Source organism: Mustela nigripes, chromosome 7 (genome assembly GCF_022355385.1).
Source record: "Mustela nigripes isolate SB6536 chromosome 7, MUSNIG.SB6536, whole genome shotgun sequence".
NCBI classification, from domain to species: Eukaryota; Metazoa; Chordata; class Mammalia; order Carnivora; family Mustelidae; genus Mustela; species Mustela nigripes.
Genome location: NC_081563.1, coordinates 98,509,697 through 98,525,842, shown reverse-complemented (window position 1 = coordinate 98,525,842; position 16,146 = coordinate 98,509,697). Strand labels below are relative to the sequence as shown.

Below are 16,146 nucleotides of genomic sequence, written 5' to 3'. Positions count from 1 at the left end.
GTCACCAAAATGGTGTGTCTGGTCCCTCCCTGAGCCATGGTTTTTCACGAGAAGCATGAGTTTAAGGGCAATACTCGATTTCTCGAGCAGTGAGCTTTACCTCAGGAAATAATCACCAGACCCCAGTTTGCTTTCAGTGGCTCCTGAGAGTTGCTGCAAAGTGACAGGTTTGTGCAATGAGCAGTGGGACAGAAAGATTCTGGAACCCCATGGTCCCCAAATGAGATTCTGGGCAGATCTGGAGGGCACTGAATCGCTACAAAATCTCCAGATCTATTGAGGCTTTAACTTTTTATTTTGCAGGCATTGAAGGGTTAGAGACAAAGTAACATACAATGTTCTATGTTTCCTCATTAGTCCAATTTTGCAGACTTTTTGTTCTCTTGCCCCTTATGTGTACTTCCAAACCAACTATCAATTTATTTTTAGATTTTGGAAACACAGGTGCACAGTAGATGAAGATTCAGTATTTTAACCCAACATGCCCCATCAGAATGGTCAGTAATGAGAGAAAGAAAACTGGAAGGAATCAGGGGGATGAGCCATGAGTTCATTAACCAAGAAGGAAAGCCACGGGAAAAGGAGTTCTTCTGATGACTTTAGTTTTCAAATTAAGCTTCATCAAAAAAAAGGGGGGGAGGGGTGGGGAGAGGGAGTAGAAATGAAAGCTTTATGCTACAAAATTCTGAGCAGAGGCAAACACTGGCACAACCACTCTTTGCCAAGCCATAATCAAATTCCAAAGTAGAGGGCTCCTGGGTGGCTCAGTCGGTCATGCGTCTGCCTTGGGCTCAGGTCATGGCCCCAGGGTTCTAGGATGGGGTCCTGTATCGGGCTCCCTGCTCAGCAGGAGTCTCCCTCTCTCTCCCCCTGGTCATGCTCACTCTTTCTCTTTCTCTCTCAAAAACAAATACATTTTTAAAAATCTTTTTTAAAAAATTCCGAATTAGAGATTTTAAGTCATGAAACGAGAAACAGGAAGTACAGATTTGACCAACTAGAGGATAAAAATTCCAACTCTTCTTATCCATCTTTTATTTTTAAGAACAAGGTTAAACTGGGCAAAACAAATCACCTTATAGAAGCCTTGCTGGGGGAGGAGTGGCATGAGGGGAACCTCTGAGACTCCTGGAACCGGCATGACCCATTATCCCTGCTTGCCTAGGACTCTGCAGTCTGGGCATGACGGTCCTTCTTCCTGGGACACCCTCGGCCAAAGCGGGACAGCTGGTCACGCTCCTCAGAAGGGCCAGTTTCTGGCTCAGAGCACGGGACACACGGGTGTGTTGAGTTTCTGAGAATCCCCCGCCCACCCCTGTGGGATACTTACACGCTTTTCTGCACATACAGACCCAGAAATACAGTGTGTGGTAAAACCTGATTCACGTGTGGGGCGTGACTGCCCAATGGCGAGCAGCCGACAGAGGGGGAGGAGCCATACCTGGGCCTGCAGCTCCGTTCTCTGGGCCTGTAGGAGGGACACCACCTCCCGGCCCTCCTCCAGCTGACTCTGCAGGACGGCGGCTTCCCGTTCCGTCAGGAGCTTCTCCTGCACAGAGAGGCCAGACTCAGCATTCACAGACGCCTGATGTGTGAGGAAATCCAAAGGGAAAAGGGACACATTCGTGTCTCTTTGCCCAAACTCACATGCTGAAGCCCTGTCCCTCAGTGGGATGATATTAGGAGCTGGGGCCCTAGATGAGGTCCTGAGGATGGGGCACTCATGGGGGGGTTGTGTCCTTACAGATAAGGAGGCTCGCTCTCTCTCTCTCTCCCCAAGATGCACCAAGGAAAGGCCACATGAGGACATAGCAAGAGGGCGGCTATCTACAAACCAGGAAGCAGCCCTCATCAAAAACTGAATCTGCGGGGCGCCTGGGTGGCTCCGTGGGTTGAGCCACTGCCTTCGGCTCGGGTCGTGATCTCAGCTCAGCAGGGGGCCTGCTTCCCTTCCTCTCTCTCTGCCTGCCTCTCTGCCTACTTGTGATCTCTCTCTGTCAAATAAATAAATAACATCTTAAAAAAAAAAAAATACTAAAAAAAAAAAAGCTGAATCTGCCAGCAGCCTATCTTGGACTTCCAGCCTCCAGCACTGGGAGAAACAACTGTCTGGTTGTGCGGCCCCATCTGTGCTGTTTGTCACAGCAGCCCGAGCTGACTCAGACAGGCCCGTCCATGGCGGCCACCCTGAATTCATGCCTTTGCATTGTCTTCAGAGCCTGAGCCGTAAATGCTAGGAGGGTAACTCACAGGACACCCATAATTTAGACCTGGCTGTGCCATAAACAGGCCAAGAGCCTTGGGATAAGTCACTTTCTCCTTCTGTAAAAGGGAAAGCTGGGAATGCCGACACTCGCCGGCCTCTGTGGTCTGTCCATGCAGATGGCACGATCAGTCTGGGCTGTCAGCCACACCAAGGCCACAGCTGCACCAGGCAGAGGCCGTCGGGCTTCAAGGGACTACAGGGAAGTGGGGGCCCCGGGGAGGCTGCTGTCCCGCCCTGGCCACATCCAAGGAGCAACATGGGAGAAGATCCATCCTCAACCTCTCCACACCACTGAGCTGAGCGGGCGCCATTTCGCCAAGCGGCCCCTCCACAATCTGTTCAAAAACAACCAAATCCCTTGGCAAAAAAGCCTGACTCTGCTCAAGAGGAGTGCCTTCTGACACAGAGCATGCTGCCTCACCTCCGGGCACAAATCAAACTCCAAGCATGAGCCCGGGGCTCCCCTCTTCAAAGCCACATGGGAAAGGCAGCCCCCCCCCCCCCCCGACACACACACACCATTTTCCCTCACTTTGCAAAGTGGCTGGAGCAACAGCAGAGACACAGAGACAGCTACAGCAAGACAGACAGACAGACATGCACTGAGGGAGCAAGTGTGGGCCCGGAGCCACTGTCCAATCCTCTAGGGGGAAAGTGGAATCTGAGATATAAATGCAGAAGGCCCTCCTAGGCCCTCGTGGTTACTAAGTCCCTACTGATGCTCTCTACTTATAAACTTATAAAGTGAGCCCCCCGCCCAACATCCAAAGATGTCATTCCAGGACCCTGGGGGAATGAGAGAGGAACAAGACCGCCCTGTATTCGAGCACCCACAAGTATCACCAAACTTCACCTCCCCCATAACACAAGTGACGCTGCTGGATCGCCGAGTATGGACTCTCAGGTTGCAGACTCTGGGGATGCTCAGTCATAGGACCAGCCCTCTCCTGAAGGCACCCAACCCAGACCAGGGCCCTGCTTAGCAGATCCCTCCCCCTAGACCTCCTAGCACGGGCCTCGATCCTCTCACGCTACCCTCCTCCACGGAGACACCCTGCAGGTCTCCATTGGGCACCCTCTCCCTGTTGCAATGAATAATACACCCAGCTTTATTTGACCAAAGATGGTCCCCGGCAGCCTCTGGCTAGAGGGCGCAGACATGGTGCTTTACTGACACCTTACCCGAGTAACCTGTCTTCCTAGAACACTAATTAAATCCTCATTTTGCAAAGCTGACTCACACATTTTCTGGGTAGGAGTCAACAAAACAAACCTGAAAGGGACCATCTATCTCATATATAGAATTTTTAAGCGAAGATTAATAAAGAATGTGATGCTTTTCTGAATCTCTGGTTCTCCCAGGAGGGTCTTGTTAAAAGGGCAGATTCTGACTCGGAGGGTCTGGGCTCAGGCCGGAGAGTCTGTATTCCTAACTAGCTCCCAGCTGACGCCAAGATCACGGACGATCACTGATGTTCTCAAACTGAGGCCAGACAGTCTCTATAGTCTTAAAACTCAGAATTTTGTTACAAGGAAACAGATGATAGGATTAAAAAGTGTGCTTTGGAGTAAAACACCTTTGAACCAGAGGGAAAAATGAAGATTGCACAATGAAAATAAGGTCTGGAAAGAAATCTCTGAAAAAGAAAATTAAGCATCAGGAAAAGCTATTTTAGGTTTTTGTGGAAACCTCAGTTACACCAATTATGGGGAACAGGTCCCTGAAATGGTCATTGGCAGGCAATTTGGACAAGACTGTCCCCAAGAACAAACAACTTTCCTACCTCAGAGATGTTACTTGGCAGAATTTTAAAATGTCTTCTAGAGGGACCTGGGTGGCTGGGTCGGTTAAGCATCTGACTCTCGTTTTTTTGATCAGGTGAGGATTTCTGGATCGTGAGACAGAGTCCCACATCAGGTTCCAAGCCCAGCTCTCTCCCTCTGCCCCTCCTCACTGCCCCTACTCTCAACATGTGGTCTATCCCTCTCTATAAATAAATAAATCTTAAAAAAAAAAATAGTAAAGTATCTTCTACAAGCAAATGCTAGGGTCTCTTCAGCTTTGATATTAAAAAAATTAAGTTAAGGGGCGCCTGGGTGGCTCAGTGGGTTAAGCCTCTGCTTTCGGCTCAGGTCATAGTCTCAGGGTCCTGGGATTGGGCCCCACATTGGGCTCTCTGCTCAGTGGGGAGCCTGCTTCCCTTCCTCTCTCTCTCTGCCTGCTTCTCTGCCTACTTGTGATCTCTGTCTGTCAAATAAATAAATAAAATATATTTTTTTAATTAAGTTAAAACAAAAAGCCTTGGGGCACCTGGATGGCTCAGTCAGTAACCATTAACGGTCTGTCTTCGGCTCAGGTTATGATCCCAGGGTCCTGGAATCGAGCCCCACATCAGGCTCTCTGCTTGGCAGGAAGCCTGCTTATCCCTCTCCCTCTGCTTGTGTTCCCTCTCTCTGTGTCTTTCTCTGTCAAATAAATAAATAAAATCTTAAAAAAAAAAAAAAGCAGGGGTGGGGGGACTCAAGCAGCCAGCTACCCTGGCCACAGGTCCTGCAGTTTGTCTGCTCTCTGTCCTGGGAGCTTCTAATGAGGGAGTCAAGGCTCCACTTGTCAGGCAGCTAATTAATTGACTTGGTATGTGGTCTAGGCAGACATGTAGGTGAGTCCAAGTGTCACTGGGATTGAGCACCACTGTACTAAGTCATCCTTGCAAAATACCCTTGCAAAATCTTCCAGCTGACCAGTCCACCAAACCTTGTACCAGCCCACCAGAGTCTCTGGAGAAGGACCACAATGACCTTTTTGTTGTAATCTGCATTATTGTCCATTGATTTTTACATGTCTCACGTTAGGCATCTCGAAACCCATTAAACCACATTAGGAAAAAACTATGCCAGCAGCTAGAGAGCTAAAGGAAGAAGGAAGGTGGGACATTATATCAGAAATAAGGTTTTTAGGGGCGCCTGGGCGGCTCAGTTGTTAAGCGTCTGCCTTCAGCTCAGGTCATGATCCCAGCATCCTGGATTGAGTCCCGCATCGGGCTCCTTGCTCAGTGGGAAGCCTGCTTCTCCCTCTGCCTGCTGCTCCCTCTGCTTGTGCTTGCTCTCTCGCTCTCTCTCTCTGGCAAATAAATAAATAATAAAATCTTTAAAAAAAAAAAAAAAAAAAAAGGAAAGAAAGAAAGAGAGAAGGTTTTTACATCCAAATCCACATTTTTTAAAAAATCAGTTTCTGTAATCTCTATTTTTCTCCCAGTAGTTTTCATCCCACAAACTCACATAATCATTAACAGAGGCTGACTCTGAAAATACAGCCACGAATTGTGGGGGTTCCCTGTATTCAAAATTTATGGTCAAGTTGATAAGGCGAATCAGAAAATTTTTTTTTTTAATGGGCAAATGATTTGATTAGATAGCACAACAAAGAAGTTACATGGATGGCAGATAAATCCACAAAAAGACATTCCACGTCACTAGTCATCAGGGGACGCCGTTAAAACCACAGTGAGAGGGGCACCTGGGTGGCTCAGTGGGTTAAAGCCTCAGGTCATGATCTCAGGTTCCTGGGATCAAGCCCAGTATCTGACTCTCTGCTTGGCAGGGAGACTGCTTCCCCCTCTCTCTGCCTGCCTCTCTGCCTACTTGTGATCTCTATTTGTCAAATAAATAAATAAAATCTCAAAAAAAAAACAAAAAAAAAAAACACAGTGAGATATACAACGCCTGTCAGAAAAGCAAAAACAAAACAAAAACCCGACATACCCAGTGCTGGCAAGGATGCCAAGCAAAAGAAACTCTCACATTTTCATTGGTGATGCGCAGCAACAATGCAAATAGCTTTGGAAAACAGTCTGACAGTTTCTTATGAACTACACAAGCAAGAACAGCCCATAAACTCAAGAGCAAATGCCTAAGAAAATGGTCAGGGACACCCTTTGTGTCCTCAACTGTCTAGACCTCAGCATTCCCAGTCTGAGGAAAAGAACAGAAGGGTAAACTTCAAATGTGAACCCAGAGCGAGAGCAGGGGCAGTGAACCCAGGGCAGCTCAGCGCCTAGTCTGACTTGATGTCTCACCTGGGTCTCTGTTACCTGGGTCTCTGTTACCTAGGCCCGTGGGGGTGCGAGGGGCCTCACCAGATAGGGTTTCCCTGAAGCCGGGGCTCCGAGTCTTACCTCCCTCATCCCACTTGTAATGGCAGATGCTTGAGGGGTGGTCTGGATGATCTGCTGCAGGATGGTGACATAGGTCTGAATTTCCAGAAGATTCTGTCAGGGGAAGGAAAGTGTTCTCATTAAAACTTGAGCTGCTTGCAATGTCCACAATAGCCAAACTATGGAAAGAGCCTGAATGTCCATCAACAGATGAAAAGATAAAGAAGATGTGGTATATATATACATACACACACACACACACACGCACACACACACAATGGAATACTATGCAGCGATCAAAAGAATGAAATCTTGCCATTTGCGATGACATGGATGGAACTAGAGGGTATTGTGCTGAGCGAAATAAGTCAATCAGAGAAAGACAATTATCATACGATCTCTCTGATATGAGGAATGAAACAAGATGGAACTAGAGAGGGAGACACACCATAAGACACTTAATCTCAGGAAACAAACTGAGGGTTTTTGGCAGGGAGGGAGTTGTAGGGATGGGGTCTCTGGGGGGTGGACACCGGAGAGGGTGTGTGCTATGGTGAGTGCTGTGAATTGTGTAAGACTGATGAATCACAGACAGGTACCCCCGAAACAAATAATATATTATATGTTAATTTAAAAGAAAACACACACACAAAAAAAACACAACTGAGCTGCTTGAGATTTTGCCTCCGGGACCAGGTGACCCCAGTGATGAATGCTTTCATGTGTTCACTGTCACAAGCAGGACAGACCGTGACCTGAGGAGTGGACAATTTAATCTTCACAAGAACAAGGGGACAGATGAAGAAACTGACTCTTGGTTTATCTCACCATTTCCCTTCAGTGACATGGATGCTTTGCTGCTGGTCTTCTTAGAGCCCAGGATGGCAGAGCGAGGAGAGGAAAGCAGAGACGGAGAACAAAGAGGTCCCATAGGCTACAAAGGACCATTTCGGATCCCAGAACAGGGCAATGCTTCAAAGGATGATCAGTTGATCCCAGACTAAATCACTTACAAGTTGGATATGGTCTCAAGTAAGTGATTTAAACCTCCTAAGACTCAGGGTTTTGCATGAAAGACAACTAACAGTCTGGAGACGGGGCCTGATCCTCTTTCCCAGCAGAGCACCTATGTCCAGTTCTGGGCATGAGAGCCAACGGCACCACACAGAGAACTGCCTGTGGCCATCTGGTCTGGGAAGCAACACCCCCCAATCCCACCTCGCCCCCAACCCAAAACCAATGACTCCTTGGCACAGGAATACAAAAGGCCAACCCTCTTGCCTCAAGGTGGGACCAACCCTGTGGGACAATTCACACTCCAGACCCTCCATGGGATCAGGCTGAGGCCAGACTCCAGCTAAGCCCACACCCTTGCTCAGCTCCCACCCCTGTGCCCCTGTTCCCCCTCATTTCCTCCTGGGAGCTCACCTCTAATACAGCCATCATGCTAAAATCACCACCTGGGCTCTTCTCCTAGGGAGCCTGCCCTAGGATGCTAACTCACAAGGCTGGTGTTAGGACCCATGAGGGAAGCTTTGCCGTGTGAGCTCTATTGTTGTTCTAAATGGCCTTAAAGAATGCTTTTAGTTGCTTAGAGCACCGCTCCCAGGATTCCTGCAGGAAATAGCAGGGGCAAGAAGACAGGTGGGGAGGAAGAAACAAGCCAGGCCTGGTGGAAAGGCAGAAGAAAAGTCAAAGGGAGGGACACCCCTTCAGTGTGAGCAACTGGGCCTCCCACTGAGTGCAGCAGGTCTACGCGGAGGCAGGAAGAGAGTCTAACGCTACCGAGCACGTACCAGGCTCCAAGCTGTACCAGGTGTCTCACCGACACTCACATGCTGCCTCAGTTTCCCCAGAAGCAGACTGTTTGAATGTTGTGACCCTCCAAACGTCACCTATAGAAGCCTTAACCCCCAGTGGGATAGGGGTGTGGAGGCGGAGTCTTTGGGAAATAACTAGATTTAGATGGGGTCCTGAGGGTGGGGCCCCATGAGGGGATTAGTGCCCTTAGAAGAAGTGACACCAAAGAGCTGCTGTCGAGGAAAGCCCAGGTGAGCACACAATGAGGAGACGACGTCCGCAAGCCAGGGAGACGGCCCTTCCGGAACCTGACGGGCTGGCACCCCCTAGATCAGTGGACCAGCCTCCAGAACTGTAAGAAACAAATTTCTGTTACTTCTAAGCCACACAGTCAGTGGTACTTTGTTAGAGCAGCCCAAGCCGGCTAGGACACAGGCCCCAAGAGATGAATCTGAGGGCAGTTTATGCGGGTGAAGATGCCAGGAAATGTTATTGGAGGATAAAGTAAGACAGGAAAGGGAAGGCAGCCAATAAGGAGCGTGTTACCAGTTGGCACCGTGGGCACCCAATGCTCACGCCTCCTGGGGCTCCCTGGGAGCTGTGCAGAACAGCAGGTGAGGGGGAGCTGGGGCGTGAATCCACCGGCATGCATTGGTCACTAGCTGGGGCTGCTCCAGGGGCATCACATCCCGTGAACTAGAGGCCCCCTCCACTGCCCAGAGAGCATCCAGAGGCAGAGTACAGATACTGGTAGCTGGAGGGAGGCCACAGCCCACCAGAGAGGTCAGCCCCCAGGACCATGGCCAGGCTCACAGATCCACTACAGTTAACTGCACCACTGTGCAGAAGGAGAGTCTGGCATTTAAAAGATGAGGCAGCTCAAAGTGGGAAAGCCACTTGCCCGTGGTTACACAGCTCCAGGATTTGATCTGTCGAGTACACCAAAGCCCCCCAAAGTCAGGAATGTGGGAAGCTAGCAGGAGTGAGAGGCAGAGCAGAGCACTACATGACAGAAAGCTCCGGAATGCCAACTAACTGGCTTGGAGGCAGAGCTAATACATATATATAAATATATATGTGTGTATGTATACACACACACACACACACACACATATACACACACGCATATATGTTACATTTTCTTCATTTCTGCATTTCTTGAGCTGAAACAATTGACGAACCTAGCTTACTCAAGATGGATCCATGCAAAATCACTTTGTGAATTGTAATGTACTCAACAGACATGAGTTCCCAAGCTCTCCCCTCAACACACACACAACTGCCTCCTCCTCTGTATACGTCTGCCTCACTAAGCACCACCCAGCAACTGATCCATCACCCACTTGGTTCAATACGCCCCAAAGGAACCCCCTACAGCAGGCTCAAGTGTCAGCCACGAGTGCCCTGGCCTTGTCTGGCCAGCCCCAAACCAGGTTATCTGGGGGATGGGCTTCAGAAGGTTTATGGTTACCTTTTTGTACCTATCCTTTGCTGCACTGATGTCGTCCTGTAGGAACTGGGCTTCAATCTGAAGGCGTAGGTTATGGAGTAAGGCTTCATCAGCTTCCTGCAAGGAGAAACTGAGTCACACACCAGACTTGGAGGGACGGCATGGTGGAAGGATTGGCACATGGGTGTGAAATCACCAGGTGTATGGACCACACAGAACTCCTGGGGTCTTATTAAAACACAGGGTCTTGTTCAGTAGGTCTGGGAGAGTGTCTGAGATTGTCTATCTCTACTAAGGCATTGGGTTAGCCCATTAGACCTGGTTCAGAACAATTCTCCACAGAGCTTGATTTTGCCCCCAAGGGGACACTTGGTAATCTGGAGACATTTCCCGTTGTTACCACTTGGGTGCTGGAGTGTGACAACTGGCATCTGATGGGCAGAGACCAGCAATGAGGCTATGTATAAGACACAGGACAGCCCCACACAACAAAGAATTCTCCAGTCCAAAATGTCAATAGTGTCAGGCTGGCAATACCTTGATCTAGAAAGATCATGGAGAAAATCAGGATATAGTTACATACCAACAGCCTTAAAATTTCAGTTACATCTGTATCTGTTCTGTATCTCATGATCAGGAAATTGAGTTTCTAAGACCAAGAAAGTCTTACGTGAACACCAAAACCTTCATTTTAATAGTTTTCTCCCAAGGACTGCTGACACTTACCCCTGACGCTATATATCTTTAATACAAAATCACTTTTTTTAACGATTGCGGTGGTAAACAGTGTTTATTCCTTTAAAATTGGAAATGACACTTAGGACAAGAGGCTGAGGGTTCTCACCAAACATTCTGATAGTTCATTGGCTTTCATCTCATTGCTCTTATTTGAGTAAACCAAATAGCTGAAATACTGTGCTCTTAATAAGATAGCATTGTCGGAGGGCCGGAGTGGCTCAGTCAGTTGAGCAGCTGCCTTCAGCTCAGGTCATGATCTCAGGGTCCTGGAATTGGGTCCCGCATTGGGCTCTTCGCTCAGTGAGGAGCCTGCTTCTCCTGCTCTCCTGCTGGTGCACGCTCTTTCTCTCTCAAATAAGTAAAATATTTTTTTTTAAATATTTTACTTATATATTTGACAGAGAGAGCACAAGCAGAAAGGCAGGCGGTGGGGGGGCGGGGAAGCATGGTGGTGAGCTGAGCGAGAGCCCGATGTGGGGCTCCATCTCAGGACCCTGAGATCATGACCTGAGCTGAAGGCAGAAGATTAACCCACCGAGCCACCCAGGCGCCCCATAAATAAAATCTTTTTAAGGAAAAGTAAGATAGTGCTGTGATGGCTGAAACTGCCTTGATGCTATAGCAATCCCTCGTGATATTACTGGTGAACATTCCTTGGGTTCCTCAAGATTGTCACTCTCTTGAGACACCTCTCCAGGAACATGTGCCAATACCTGGGGCCTTGCCAAATGAATTTTTTAACTGACTTATTAATGACTTGTTAAAAAGCATGATGAGGGGCGCCTGGGTGGCTCAGTGGGTTAAAGCCTCTGCCTTCAGCTCAGGTCATGATCCCAGGACCCTGGGATCGAACCCTGCATCAGGCTCTCTGCTCGGCAGGGAGCCTGCTTCCCTTCCCCTCTCTCTGCCTGCCTCTCTCCTACTTGTGATCTCTGTCAAATAAATAAATTAATTAAATCTTTAAAAAAAAAAAAAAAGACGTTTCCTCTAAAAGAAAAAAAAAGCATGATGAATGGAAGCCAGGTGCTTTCAATAAAGGTGGATATGTGGTTGACTAACGTATGTAAGACATTCTCCATCCTTGCGTCAGCAGACTTAAAATAGTCAGGCATGAGCACTGGCCAAGATATTTTGAAATATACCCCACTCTTGCACTAAGAGAATTTAGATTTCAGGGGGCATTTTGCCTTGGCTCGTGCAAATAAAAATGAAACAAGCGATCCTAATACACAATGTTCAAATCTCGGGCATAATTTAAGATCTTCTGGTAGCTACCATAAACAAAATGAAAAGAAATGGGTGAAAGCAATTCTAATAATAAATTTTATTTTATCCACGCTATCTCAAATATTATCCTTTCACTGTAATCAATAGTTTTAAAGTTATTAATGAGCTATTTTGCATTCTTTTTTTTTCTTTCAGGCAAGGTCTTTGGAACCTGGTGTGCATTTTACCCTTACAGTGCATCATGATTGAACTTCCTGTGTTTCGATCGCTCCCCAGTGCATGTGGCTGGTGGCCCCCGAGAGGGACGATGCAACTTTACAGGATGAATTTTGGGCACAAGGGAGCATCCCCTTCTTTTTGCGTGTCTCCTCCAGGTTTCTACTCCAGGGGGAACTCCCCCCAGTTTCTCTCCTCTCATTTCTGGTTACTAAATCCTTCCCTATGAAGACTCTGAAGTCCCTTGGTATTGGAAAAGTATTGGAAGCCAATACTGAGCAACCAAGGAGGGAGGGAACCCTCAGAGAGAAAGAGAGAAGGACCCCAACCTGGAGCTGGTTCCCTGCCCACTGCCCCTGGACTCTTCTCTGCTTTCCCCAGGGTCTGCTCACTTCCGGGCCTGGAGTTGACTTCTGCTGCCCACTGGGAGACGGAAGAACACAGTGAAAGATCGCAACCTTTGAAAGACCCGCACAGGGTCTGAAGTCCTTTTTTTTTTTTTTTAATCAGAAGAGAATGAACCAAATTACAAAGCAGGGATGCACAGCTTCAGGTACAGGGCTCTGAACTGTCTGAACTAAGTTAATGTGAAAAGTACCTCTGGGCGTTCAGTGTCTGGGCTCATACTTTGGATGAATGAATGAATCAGTCCCTGACTTTTGATGAGCTCTGCGCTTGGGGCTTCATGATGGGTCCTTGAATTCTCTGTCACAGGGACAGTAATGCAGAGTTCAGTGAAACCTCAACAGCAATGCTTTTCCCTTCAGAAGAAGCAAGCTGTGGGGCGCCTGGGTGGCTCAGTGGGTTAAAGCCTCTGCCTTCAGCTCAGGTCATGATCTCAGGGTCTGGGATCGAGCCCCGCATTGAACTCTCTGCTCAAGCAGGGAGCCTGCTTCCTCCTCTCTCTCTCTGCCTGACTCTCTGCCTACTTGTGATCTCCGTCAAATAAATAAATAAAAATCTTAAATAAAAAAAAAAAAAGAAGAAGAAGAAGCAATCTGTCCCCTCTCCCCCACCCAAAACTTGATGGATTGATACACTTGTAACAAATCAAGGTGTTCATTCCCCAGGGCAAGTGAGTCGGTCCCCTCAAGGTGAAGGGTGAAGCCCCTTCATGAGAAAAATGGTGACACAAGGAAATCCCAGGAGTCTTTCCAGTAATGGAAACGGGCTGCGGAACCAGAGGTGCCGGGATAATTTACAGACTCCAGAGGAAAGGCAGCCAGGTCTCAAGAAGGACAGAGAGCAAGGCAGTCTCAGGACTCCAGCAGCAGGAGGCAATGGCTCTGCCCTCAGGATGACGGGGTACAAATGAATTCACCTTTGCGTCCCAAGTCTGAGTCACATTTCCGGGAGAGTGCTGTGATGGCCAACATGAGTCACATAACACATAACCATCAGCTTCACTGACAGTCCTACCAGGGCCCCACTGATAGAAGGGACCATCCAAGTGTGTGGGAATGCAGCTCTACTCCCTTCAGGAGCCGTGGTTTGTTGTAGTAGTGATTCTCAACCCTATGGACAGGGACACCCCTTGGGGGGCCATGGCTCAGTTTGGAGCAGAGTTGGTCCAAGACCTTGAGTCGGTCCTTCCAGATAGCCTCCTACCCTCCCTTCTTCTCACCCTCCCACCACACCCCTCTTAAGACTGCTGAGGATGAAGTGAGGCAGAGAATTATCAAAACATCTTCATTTTGGGGCGCCTGGGTGGCTCAGTGGGTTGAATCCTCAGCCTTCGACTCAGGTCATGATCCCAAGTCCTGGGATCGAGCCCCACATCGGGCTCTCTGCTCAGCGGGGAGCCTGCTTCCTCCTCTCTCTCTCCACCTACTTGCGATCTCTGTCTGTCAAATAAATAAATAAATAATCTTAAAAAAAAAAAAAAATCTTCATTTTCACCAAAAACTCATCCAGGATTAATCCACAATCACCAGAGCTAAGGAACTGGAAATAGGGTTTCAAGGAGTCTTTGTGTCATGACTTTAAAAGTAGTCAGACACACAATTTTAGAAATAGAAGGGACCCTTGAGCTCACTGGTCCTCAGATTTTTTTTTAAGATTTTACTTATTTATTTGTCAGAGTGTGTGCACATGCAGGGGGGGGGGCAGAGACAGAGGGAGAAGCAGGCTCCAGGCTGACCAAGACCTCATCCCAGGACTCTGGGATCGTGAGCTGAGCTGAAGGCGGACGCCCAACTGACTGACCCACCCAGGTGTCCTGGTCCTCAGATGTCTCTCAAGTTACACGTGTCATCTTTCAAACAAATATTCCAGGATGCCAGAGTATAGGGGGAAAACAGAGGCGTGCTTCTGGAAGGACATGATTGCAGTAGGGTAGGGGGCCAGGCACCGCCCCCCACGCCCCGCCACCCCGCAACCTCCCAGCAGCCCTCTTCCCTCAGAGGGAAATGCAACTGAGTCTCTCCTTACAGATGGACAGGCTTAGGCCAAACTGACCAGTGGGTCACGCAGCTAGTTAGTGGAAGCTAATGGGAAACGACAGAACTGGAATCTGTCTTCCCTCTACGAGTCAAGAGTTGAGTGCCGTGTCCTGACCCCACCCCGCAAGGTGCCTGCCCTTCTTCCTCCATCTCCCTCTTAGGCTCTCACCCAAACAAACACGCTTGGTTCCCATCAGCCAAGCCTTGAAAACGACTCACAGGTGATAACAAAGACTAGCTGATATTTATCCTTAAAATAGGGGTTACAGAAATGCTTCTGCAGCACATTCTCTTGCTTTGAGGACAATCAGCTGACAAACTGCCCCCAACACTCGCGAAGGTGAGCAGGCACCACTGGAACGGACAGTTGCTGGTGTAGCCGGGAGGATTCGATCGGGAGTGCTCTCTTTTGTTCGCACCAGAACTCAGAAATGTGTGGATGCTTGTGTTTTTATTATGCTTTGGATGCTGTCGGCTGCATTTTTTCAAAAAGCTCCCAGCAGCAGCATCTAGACTTTTTCCAAATGTAGACTCTGGGTCAATAGTCTAATTTTAGAAAACATTCCAACCCGGACGTTTGTATGTGTTGGCGATCTAGGCCAGCAATTCTCGAAGTGTGGTTAATGGTGGCTAGGGATAACGAGAAACGTAAAATGATGCAGGGAGTAAAATATCTGGCAGGTCCTAAACCTACTGGGTCAGGATTTCTGGGGTCAGGACCCAGGAATCTGTATTTTAACATGCCCTCCACATGCTGCTGGTCCACACGGTGATTTCAGAATCACTTACCTAAATCATTTTTTGAGAAAAAGACTAGAGAAATCACTAAAGTCCAACATGCCTTTGAAGAATCAAGTTGCCAATCCATTTACAGAGATGCTAGAAATCCCACTAAAAACCCAACTGTCTGTATCTTTGCCCAGCCTCAAATCCAGCATCCAAGTGGGTATTCAAGTTCAATGAGATAGCTAGTTAATTAGCATTTAATTAAAAATACACTTCAACCTCAGATGTCAAAAACCTTCCCCAAAGTTGTAGGTTTGCATCCTTCCGGGTGCTAAGGCTGGCCCAGAGCGCGGTGCTGAGTTTTCTACAACTCTGTTCTGGGCTTCCCATTGCCTTATCCTCCGTCTCTCTGCACACCTCCTGGTTCTTCCTCTGCCCTTCTGTTCTCCAGCTTTTCCACTCCTAACCCTCCTGAACTCAATCTTCCCTGTTCCCTCTCTTTCTCTGCTCCAGATCTGAAAGTTCGGGAAGGTCATCTCCAGCCCCAGAGTTGTTATTATGCAAATGAAGCCTTGTCACCGGGAAAGCAAAGCCTTCTTGCCTCTTCCCCAAATGCCCTTGCTTCTTGCCCTTTTCCCGGATATAGTAAAGATACACAAATTACATGGGAAAGCACATAAGGCAGCTTCAGGCACTTCTTAAAAAATTGTTTTTAAGTCAAAGCATTTGACTAGAACATACAACATTTTAAAATCCTGGGGATTTTGGGGCACCTGGGTGGCTCAGTGGGTTAAGCCTCTGCCTTCAGCTCAGATCAGGATCTCAGGGTCCTGGGATCATCGGGCTCTCTGCTCAGCAGGGAGCCTGCTTCCTCCTCTCTCTGCCTGCCTCTCTGCCTACATGTGATCTCTGTCTGTCAAATAAATAAATAAAATCTTAAAAAAAAATAAAAATAAAATTCTGGGGATTTCAAATAAAAAAGGAGAGAAACCTTAAAGCCTCCTTATAGTTTTCTTAAGATAAGCAACACTGTGCATTATGGGGACAACTAACCTTATATACATAGATAGAAAATGAGTCCTAGAGGTTAGCCAAACCCAGATACTTAAAAGTCATCAAGAATTCTTA

The 16,146-nt window shown here is 48.0% G+C and overlaps 1 protein-coding gene across 1 annotated transcript in view; it reads right to left on the bottom strand.

Annotated features, from left to right (window-relative positions):
• The window catches only part of BFSP1 (beaded filament structural protein 1), a 40,615-nt gene that overhangs the window by 14,259 nt on the left and 10,210 nt on the right, over nucleotides 1–16,146 (bottom strand). The window contains exons 3-5 of the mRNA XM_059407898.1: nucleotides 9,692–9,787; nucleotides 6,442–6,534; nucleotides 1,442–1,549 (exon numbers count right to left, since the gene is read on the bottom strand). Coding sequence (XP_059263881.1) covers nucleotides 1,442–1,549; nucleotides 6,442–6,534; nucleotides 9,692–9,787 — 297 coding nt within the window. The remainder of the gene's footprint in view (nucleotides 1–1,441; nucleotides 1,550–6,441; nucleotides 6,535–9,691; nucleotides 9,788–16,146) is intronic.